At 42.8% G+C, this 10,616-nt stretch overlaps 2 protein-coding genes and 1 non-coding gene across 3 annotated transcripts; all 3 read left to right on the top strand.

Moving 5' to 3' along the window:
- The first annotated feature begins 9 nt into the window (after positions 1 to 9).
- Positions 10 to 2,754, top strand: LOC135675462 (disease resistance protein RPS2-like). The gene has a single exon (XM_065185613.1). It carries the CDS (start codon positions 10 to 12, stop codon positions 2,752 to 2,754), a length of 2,745 nt encoding a protein of 914 aa, XP_065041685.1.
- A 946-nt stretch (positions 2,755 to 3,700) lies between these two features.
- On the top strand, positions 3,701 to 3,782 carry TRNAS-GCU (transfer RNA serine (anticodon GCU)). Its single transcript has one exon. It is a non-coding gene; the product is annotated as a tRNA-Ser (tRNA).
- A 3,546-nt stretch (positions 3,783 to 7,328) lies between these two features.
- Positions 7,329 to 10,566, top strand: LOC103987552 (metal tolerance protein 4). The gene is made up of 7 exons (XM_009405881.3): positions 7,329 to 7,563; positions 8,226 to 8,398; positions 8,563 to 8,761; positions 9,415 to 9,593; positions 9,713 to 9,863; positions 9,955 to 10,088; positions 10,192 to 10,566. The coding sequence occupies exons 1-7, from the start codon at positions 7,356 to 7,358 to the stop codon at positions 10,369 to 10,371; spliced, it is 1,224 nt and encodes a 407-aa protein (XP_009404156.2). The 5' UTR covers positions 7,329 to 7,355; the 3' UTR covers positions 10,372 to 10,566.
- The last annotated feature ends 50 nt before the right edge of the window (positions 10,567 to 10,616 follow it).

Genomic DNA, 10,616 nt, shown 5'->3' on the forward strand with positions numbered 1-10,616 from the left:
CTCCACAGAATGAGAGGTACCAAAGCAGAACCACGGAAACGCGCCGTCAAGAAGTGGTTCTCGAAGGTGGTTCCGGCGATGGAAGTTTGCGCCAGAACCTCCGACAGCTCGAAAGATGCCGCCGGCGTCTTCGAGGGCCAGAGTAGCAAGCAGAAGAAGAAGAAGAAGTGCCTCGCCGGTTGTTGCTCCAAGAGCTGCTGGTGCACATGCAAGAGCAGCAAGAGATCGGCCTATAAGCATCATCAGAGCAGAAAAGATGACGACGATGTGACTGTAAGATTGCCTCCTGTCTCTCCCAGAAGCACAGGTACCGACAACGTGGATGCGGCGGAGATGCCGACTCTAAGAACAGCAAGAGACGTCTTCATTGTCACTGAGAGGTTGCCCCCTGGTCCTGCCAGGGAGTTGCCCGTGCCGAATCCCATTGTTGGACAGGAGGCGTACCTGAAGACGGCCCTCGGTTACCTTGCAGATGATGCAGTAGGCGTGGTGGGGATACATGGCACAGGGGGCGTCGGTAAGACCACCCTCTTGAGGAGCATCAACAACCAGTTCTGCGGCAGCGCTGCAAGAACCGAGTTTGATCATGTGATGCTTGCTGTGGTCGGTAAAGATCCCGATATCAAGAAGCTCCAGGGAGCCATAGCATACGAGGTCGGATTGCTCCTCAACGACGACGATAGCGAGGTCGTCCGAGCTGCCGCCATCTTCGACTTCCTGAAGGCGAGGAGCTTCTTGCTGCTGTTGGATGACCTTTGGGCACCTCTGGAACTGGCAAAGGTTGGAATCCCGCAACCGTCGAGCGACAGCGCCATCGGACGCAAGCAAAAGCTGATGATCTCGACGCGGCTGGTGGACATCGCTGGAAGAATGCAAGCTCACAAGATCCTCATTTTGGAATGCCTGAAGTGGGAGGAGGCGTGGAACCTATTCAAATCCACGGTCGGCGAGGATACCGTGGGAGATCAAAGAATCCGAAGCTTTGCGGTCACGCTCGCAAAGGAGTGCCGCGGCTTGCCGCTTGCTCTTGTCACGATGGGGTCGGCGATGGCCGCAAAGAAGACGGCTGAGGAGTGGCAAAGCGTGATCTCGTCGATCAAAACCTCGCCGCTCCATGAAATCTCAAGTGCAGAGGATGAATCGCTTGCTCTTCTGCACGTTAGCTGCGGAAGCTTGAGAGATCATAGGATGAGACAGTGCTTTTCGTCCTGTTCTTTGTGGCCCGAAGGCTATCACATGTCGAAGGAAAACCTCATCAGGTCTTGGATGGGTCTGGGATCAACACACCATTTCGATGACATCAATGAAGCTTATAACATCGGGAACGCCATGATCGAAACCCTGAAAGCTTCGTCCTTGTTGAAGAACAGCGAAAGGAGCAACAGTCGTCTGGAGATGCACGATGTTGTTCGAGAGATGGCCTCATGGATTGCTTCCGAGGAAGGGAGCAGCAGAAACAAATGGTCGGTGGGAGCCAACAGCAGTGGCCGAACAGGATGGGATGAGTGGAGCAGAGCAGAGACGATATCCCTCATGTTCAAGGACATTGCAGCACTCCCTGATTCATGCAATTGCCCCGACCTCCAATCTTTGATCCTTCGAGGAAACAAGCGTCTTTCCAAGATCCCAAATGGATTGTTTCCCTGCATGATAGCTCTGAGGTACTTGGATCTGTCTCACACTAGCATCTTGCGCCTCCCTGCAGAGGTTGGCACATTGGTGAACTTGCAGTTCCTCGATCTTTCGTACACAAAAGTCGCATGCTTGCCGGAGGAGATCCGAGAGTTGACGAGCTTGAGGCATTTGGAGTTGGAGGGAACGACGGAGCTCAGGACGATTCCTCGTGGAGTGATCTCAAGCCTGGGAATGCTGCAGGTGCTGAACCTGTACATGAGTGGCTTCGCGAACTGGAATTGGCTATCGGTGCGTGGTCACCGTGGCATAACCTTCGAAGAGCTGGTGTCCTTGCCGAAACTAAGGTCTGTCGGATTCACCGTGAGGAACATTCCATCTCTGCTCAGGCTTTTCAGCATACGCCATGTATCGACGCACTCCCTGACCATCAGAGAGCTGCGAGGCTTGATCTCTCTCCATCTGTTGCCGGCACTGCTCAGCAGAAACAAGATGGGGAGGCTCAGAAACCTCACGGTCGAATCCAGCCGGTGCTTGAAGGAATTGGTCATGGGAGAGGAGGCTGATGACGCTCCGAATTGGAGACTGCATCAGCTAGAGTTTCTCAATTTGGTGTGCCTCCCGGAGCTAGAAAGGGTCATCTGGAGAGGTGTTCCACCTCATGCTTGCCTCCCTAACCTTCGCTTTCTATCCCTTCTCTGCTGCAACAGCCTCAAGAACATCACATGGATTTTGCATCTTCCACTCCTCCAAGAACTCTACGTACAGAACTGTGACGAAATGGAGCGCGTGATGGAGGAGGAAAAAGCAGAGAAGATCGGAACCCCATTACCCAATCTCAGATACATCTATCTTCGCGACCTGAAGAAGTTGGTGAGCATTAAAGATCACGCATTGACATTCCCTGGTCTGGAGAGGATTCTCGTGTACAACTGTTCGGAGCTGAAGCAGCTTCCCTTGGGAGCAAAGAGTGCAGAGAAGTTGAGGATGATATTTGGAGAGAGAGGGTGGTGGGAGAGATTGGAGTGGGGGAATCAGAGCATCAAATCTGTGTTCGCCTCATGTTTCAGAGAAATCCCTGCTGGATATGAACCAAGCATGAAGATCTTGGATGGTCTTTGACGACATCCTGTTCTTGCACAGACAGATCACAGAGTGCTTTTCACGTAAAATCTGGTTCTTCATCTCATAATATTATCATCCAAGTCTAAGCATCATTACAGCAAGAGATCAACAACATCAAACATCAAACATCAAACATCAAACATCAAAACGCAGGAACGAATCATAATTACAGCAACACCACAGTCATCCGCATCTCCGCGAGAACAAGCTAATCTCTGCGGTGGACCGGCGAGGAATCATCCCGAGGAGACCGCGAGGAGGACGACGACGATGGCGAGGCCTCGCCGCCGGGAGGCATGTCGGAGAGGAAGGCCAGCCAGCGGCGGACGCTCACCGTCCGGGCCGGCCGGAAGCTGCGGGACCTCATCCTGTTGGTGGAGAATACGTCGGAGGACTTGGTGAGGATGAGGTAGACCAGCGCTTGAACGAGTGCGAAGATGATCACCTTCATAAGCACATCACTGAGGCCGGAGGAGAATTCGTCGATGGCGGGGGTCATACCGAGGAGGATCGCAACGATGGGAGTTCTGCAGCCGGCAGAGGCGGTCGAGCCCAGTAATATAGCCTTTCTCCAAGTCAAATCGTTGACTTCTACGTCATCATTACCCGGCGGTGGAGGTGCCAACCATGGCGAACGCGGGTTATACGAGTCCCGAGGAGGAAACGTGCACGGCATTGGCGAGGGAAACGAGCACGTGAAGACGAGATCTGTAGCTTCTGATCCGGTTCCTAAACGTGGAACCCGAGAACATTCCGAGACATCTTACGTGGGCATAGATTTGACCATGCGACACGAGAAGATTTGACCGGCGTAATGCGTTGACCAGATCTAACTTTGCTTTGTCTGCAAGAAATAGTCCCAGAGATAACTGTGCATATTGATGGAAATCTCCTATTATAATTAAAGCTTTATATATAATATTTAGGGCAATGTACCATAGTAGTCGCTTTGGCCGAGTGGTTAAGGCGTGTGCCTGCTAAGTACATGGGGTTTCCCCGCGAGAGTTCGAATCTCTCAGGCGACGAAGACTAGTTTTTATTTTTATTTTTATTAAAATCAAACAAAGGAAAATAAATTATATTGACAAAAAAAATATTATTAATATATATATTATTTTTATTCGTATGTGACTAATGCTAAAAATAAAATTAAAATCAAACAAAGGAAAATAAATTATGTTGAGAAAAAAGTATATATTATTTTAATTTTTGTTATATATATATATATATATATATATATATATATATATATATATATATGTGGGTAATTTCATTAATAAAAAATAAAATCAAACAACAAAATTGAAAGTTCCACGGTTGACAGAAAAAACATTGACAGAAAAAATAAGATATGTGGTTTTGTTGAAGGAAATCGAATGACATCTTCTGGAAGAAGATTGAAATTGGAGGACAAAAAACAAAGAAGAACAGAGATTGAAATTGAAAGTTTTGGTATGAGAAGGAATTTTTAGTCTTAGGAGGTGGTGGAATCAGTCTTGTCTTCACCACTATCTATAGGATCTAAAACAGTCCCAATTTATTACTGCCTTTATTATTTGGATATATGGATCTCTAATACAATCAAATTGAACTAAGAATATAATGTTTTGATTTGAGTACTCTTAGGATTTGTGTTTTTATAGCAGATTTAAAGAGGTTAAGAGCAAAGTTGTTTGAAGTTTACATTGGTTTGAGTTTGTGTTTGATCTAACTCAGGAGAGAATTGTATTAGTTCTATTTCATTAAGTTTATATGATAAAAAAGTTTAGCTGTCTTGTAAATGCAGATAAGAAAAATCAGGCCACATAAATCTTATACTCAATGTTTAGCATCTATATTTTTATTATTAATTCATTTAATTCTTCTTTTGATATTAAGGTTTCTCTCCTTGAAATTAGATGCCTTCACGATTTCATTCGAATCCAATCATCACTTAATCGAACTAGAATTGAATTAGTATAATTGAATTCTAATAATTTGATCCTAAATACATAATAAAAAATAAAAAGAACTAGAATATTAAAAATATTTTAAAAATATTAAAAATAAAAAATATTGAATAGACGATATTAATTCAGAACTAGAATCGCTTGGAACCTACTTGGTTCTGATTTTCAATTCGACAAAACTAGAACCACTAACTAGTGGAGAAAAAAAAATAATTTTAAGTAAAAAATAATTTTATTTTGTAAGGTGGCCTTTGATTTTTTTTTTTCGAATGGTGCTCATATTTCTGATAATTCTATAAATATCTCTCAGCATCGCTTATTATTTCTATCGCTTTCCATCACATTAGTCATTAGACCCTTCTGATATATCATGATTGTTGATTTTGATAAAGGAAAATGAGGTGGTCACAACGGGGCTTCCCACCCGTCTTTTATGGCATGATCCATCGTGTTAGGTATCGCTCACACAATCTCATTCGTTTATGCATCATCGTAGACATCTCTCTTATAGTCATTGCCAATCCAATCATCGTTTTTTATAAATTCAACCATGTTATTGCCTTGAAGACTCGTAAGTTTGGATTACCCCACTCTTTATCGATATTTATGACATTTCTTTGTCACATTGTGACACTCTGATTCCTCTGACATATAATTTATTTTTATATTCTCATTTATCACTTCTAAACGCCTTAGATTATATTACTGTAAATATTAAAAAGCTAAAAAAGAGAGATTTTTCAGTAAAAAAATCATCTAATGTTATATTACTATAGATATTAAAAGATGAGTGAAGAACAGGGATGGCCATTGATGTCCTCTGCACTAACCTTCACATGCAAACAGAGGCCGCTGTGGGGGTACCGTTCGTACCTCACCACAACAGAGGAAGAAGAAGGAATCGAGGGTTTGGATCATACGGGTTTCTTTACCGAAGCTCTTCTTCTCTCGAGGCGAGAGCAAAAAATATCTTTCCGACAAGTTGTCTTCTTCCCCGCGGCGAACAGACGACATAACAGAGGATCGGATGGCTTACTTGGAAACTCTGCATCTGTGTTTCCGTAAGCACGATGATTCTAACAGCTGATAGTCCACCACAGTAATCAATCACCGGCGAGGAACCAAATCGAAGGTGTTGTGGCCATCTCCTCCCAAGACAAGTAAGATTCCGAATCCAATCCATAACACGCCACCTTGTCCTCATCTCGACAGGCGGCGACGCAGGCGGAAAGTGGGTCACGTGGACGCCACCGGTGGGCTTCCGGACGACACAGAAGCATTGCGTTAGCGATATCCTCCTGCCTGGTTTGGTTTCCTCCGCATCTCCGGTGGTCCATCCGCCAATAATTCTGAATCCAAACAAAAGAGAGAAGCAGCGATAAAAAGCTTTCTGCCAATAATCTTCTTCATGCACACCAACATCACCTGCCTTCCTTCTTGTGGACACCACTGCAGTAGCAAACATCGAGTCACAATCCATCATCATCCTCTGAACTCTCTTCCATTAGAAACAGTCCTGCCTCTGTGTGGCCACAAAGTCAGCAACCCTTTCAATACCAACCAAACCCATTGGTTTAGATCTATTCTTATATATATATATATATATATATATTAATGAGTAAAAATATCATAAAATAGGAAGGAGATAAATTAATTATTATTATTGTTATATCATTTGAAATCGAAGGGTTCCTCTTTTATGTAAAATCGAGTTGTATATATAACATTTTACTTATGCTAAAAACTTTACATTTTAATTGATAAAATATAAAAAATAGGGCCTTAATTACTGTACATGATATTTTTAAAATGGAAAGTTGCCAAATAGAGAAACTTCAACATGGCTTATATAATATTCAAACACATCAATCCATGTTCATTGACATGAATAAGTTAAGCTGCACAAAGAATGCCTAATTCTGACCTTCCTTTTCTCTTTATTCTAATATTGCTTAACACATTCATTCATCTCTGTGCATCAGCTTCTTTATCTATTCCATCAATTCACAAACAAATATATATAAAAGAGAAAATGATGCAAATGATAATTTCATTTCAATCAAATTTCATCTCAAATTAAATCTTTACAAAAAAAATCTAAATCTCTTGATTAAATCATCAGCGCATAATTACGAGAACAAACAGATTATTATTGTTTGGATATGCACCTATAATTTTATCCTTCGAGAGAGTCTAAAAAAATAGATATTATTCCTCTGCTCCCCAGTCAATATGAAACTAAATATAATTATTGATAGTAAATATTATAATAATATTATTTTAATATAATTAACATTCATCCATCGATAATATTTTAAATTGATGGTCAAATTTGATGATGTATTTAATCTTTAAATGCTACAGAAGAAAGTATGAAACCGGCCTTCCCAAGCTAAATTTTCTAACATTAAATTAGAGAGAGAGAAAGAGAGAGAGAGAGAGAGAGAGAGTAAAGTGTTGGATAAGTCGGCGTGAGAATAGCAAGAGAAAGACAAGAAACGGGCCTTGCGGTGTACGTTGGTCAGGTGGGGCGTTTGGTCATGTCTATATATACGAACACCGATCCGTCTCTCCCTCCCTCTTCTCTCTTATCCTTGTTTTTGGATCCTCGATCGCCTTTGCGGTGGGTGGGTGGGTGACAGAGAGATCATGGCGGGAGGGGAGAACGGGAGGGCGGAGGAGGAGAACGAGGTGAGGGCGCCGCTGCTGGCCGCCGTCCGCCGGGTGCCGCGTAAGAATTCGGTGAACTCGATGAGGGGCGAGTTCGTGGCCAGGTTGCCGGAGAAGGTGAAGCACGGGGTCGACCCGGAGCGTCCCTTCACCATCGACGTCTCCCGGACCAGGGACCTCCTCGAAGGTTCGGGCCGTCCCTTAAAGATCCCTTCTTGCGTTTCTTTTTATTTTTCCTCTCTCCATTTCCGTTTTCTGTTTTTGACATGTGATTTCCCTGTAATCCATTTGGTTTCTTTTATTTCTTTCATCTTCTCTGGAATCAAAGCAGCCATTTTTCGTCTTCCCCGTCGGAAGCAATCCGTAGCTTACGTTTGATAGGCTAAAAGCTTGTGCTTTTCTTTATCCCCCTTTTGATCGCAGAATAGGTTGACCTTTTGCCTCCCTCTTCTTTTCTTGGCGTTGAAAATGGCAAGAGTGACGTAAGCTGCAATAGTTTAAGAATTCGTCTCTTTTGTTAACCTACATGATTGACTAAGGTAACCGGTCAACTTCTTGTTGAAGTATATAAATTGATCTATGGAATGGAATCCCTCTCAAAATCTCAGATCGAGATTCCCGATTGAAGTGCATTGATCGTACTAGTCTCTTGTATTTCTTGATGATATTTTGATGGAGTTCAACTTTATTTCCTTTCAATTTCTCAGGGGATTGGGGTGTTGGGAAATCCCTCTTTTGCTATTTCTGTATGAAGAACTAAAAAGTGTTGTTTTGGAGACTGTCGTTCACTGATTGGTAGGTTCTAATGCTTGTGGAATGTCTATGTTTTAATTTCTATGTCGATTGCAGGGGAAAAGGAATACTATGAGAAGCAGTTTGCAACCCTAAGATCCTTTGAGGAAGTGGACTCATTGAATACACCTAATGTAGTTGATGAAGCTCTGGACCTTGAAGAGCAAAGGCAGAGTGAATTTGCCATGAAGATCTCCAACTATGCAAACATTGCGCTCTTGGCACTGAAGGTGATTGATTGATTGATTGACTGATTTCTTGGAGCCTTAGAAATGAAAGAAAAACAAGAGATTTTAGCATGCTAGTTAGTGAGTGTGTAATTAATTTATCGGTTTTTCGATATCCGAGGATATGTTTCACAAAATGGCACACTAAAGTGAATTTTCGACTGCAGATTTATGCTACCATACGAAGCGGATCCATAGCTATTGCTGCTTCGACACTTGATTCATTGCTAGATCTTATGGCGGGCGGCATTCTCTGGTTTACTCATCTTTCCATGAAAAACATAAACATATACAAGTACCCGATCGGCAAGTTGCGCGTTCAACCGGTCGGCATCATCGTATTTGCTGCTATCATGGCCACTTTAGGTACATGTTTCATTTGAAATCTGGATTCTCTTCATATCTGAAATTTTGCTTAGAAGCTCTAATTTGAGTGCTGCCTTTTGAATCCATGACATTCATGTGGAATTTGCTTTGCAAAGGTCTAATTCAACTCCTACTTGCTACACCATGAAAGTAGGCTATCGATACGGTGTGGTTCATAACATGATCAGGATTTCTGGATGTATTATTATGCATCAGAAATCAGAGCAAGTTGTGGAGGACTACTGCCTCTTGTTGCTACTTAGACTTGAAATCTTGACTAAAGTAGCAAGACAACTTAGGAAGCATTTGTCAGCACAGTCCTATCACATGCTTAGATCTTTTGTTTTGGCACTGTGATAGGCAAATACCATGGCTGGTGTTAGGAATTATCAGCATGCCCATAGGATATGAAGAAGCTGAAGACATAAAGTGAACTGTGGAAACTATGACACAGAAAATGAGACTTGGTGGTAAAGACCTATTGACTTGTCATTGTCTGGATATAGAAAAACTCATGTGATCCAAACATGTCATGGTCTGTGTAGAATGATCAGATGTTCTATTTTATACAAAATGTTTGAGAGGATGATTGTAGTACTTGCTACATCTATTTGTCGGTATGTAATATCACCACCTATGCCATGTTCTATTAGGATTTCAAGTTTTTGTTCAAGCTCTGGAACGCCTGATTGAGAACAAGCCTGCGGACAAGATGACCTCGGCTCAACTGGTGTGGCTGTATTCGATCATGCTGACCGCCACTTTTGTAAAACTAGCTCTGTGGCTTTACTGCAGGACCTCCGGAAACAAGATCGTCCGTGCCTATGCTAAGGTCCTAATACTACTAATTTTTCCTCTTTGATTGATGGTTTGTATGTAGTTTTTTTTCTTTTTTTTTAAGACATTGAGTATTAATCATGTCGATATCAAAGGCTTGTTATCGATATCCAGGACCATTACTTTGATGTTGTGACCAATGTTCTTGGCCTGGCTGCTGCTATTCTTGGCGATAAGTTCTACTGGTGGATCGATCCTGCTGGGGCTATTATTCTCGCGATCTATACGATTACAAATTGGTCTGGAACCGTATGGGAGAACGCAGGTCTGATGAGCCATCCGTTTAGCAGCAGCATCTTTTTTGACTAACATATATACTGTTTCTTCTTCTCTAATTGAATTATTCTTGATTGCAGTCTCACTGGTTGGTCAGTCAGCTCCACCTGAGATGCTCCAGAAATTAACTTACCTTGTGATAAGGCATCATCCTCGGATTAAACGTGTCGATACCGTCCGAGCATATACGTTTGGGGTCCTTTACTTTGTGGAGGTGATTTGGTGGTGTGATCTTTCTCGTTCTCGTCCTGAAGTAGATAGAAGATGGAACTATTACTCCTCTGTTGAGTTAAATGTGTGGCTCTGTCCACCTGCAGGTTGACATCGAACTCCCAGAAGATTTACCTCTGAAAGAAGCCCATGCGATCGGAGAATCGCTGCAGATAAAGATCGAGGAACTACCAGAGGTCGAACGTGCATTTGTGCATCTCGACTTCGAATGCGACCACAAGCCGGAGCACTCCATACTCGTCAAGCTGCCCAACTCCCAAGCTTGAGCCGCATGCATGATCTTTGTTTACGGTCATCTGCTAGGTTCATGTATATGAAACATGAGTTCCTGAAGGCTTTCTTTTGGATAAAGTTACCCTTGGATGATGGTTCTTGATCTGTCTCTTTTGGTGGATTTGGTCCTCCACCACCAGTTTGGCTTGAGTATGAGAAGTATATTCATGGAGAATCTTTGATGGTTGTGATGATTTGTTTGGATGGTGAACATTTAATTGCTGGGGTGATGTGTATT

Source organism: Musa acuminata, chromosome BXJ1-6, assembly GCF_036884655.1.
Source record: "Musa acuminata AAA Group cultivar baxijiao chromosome BXJ1-6, Cavendish_Baxijiao_AAA, whole genome shotgun sequence".
Classification (NCBI taxonomy): Eukaryota; Viridiplantae; Streptophyta; class Magnoliopsida; order Zingiberales; family Musaceae; genus Musa; species Musa acuminata.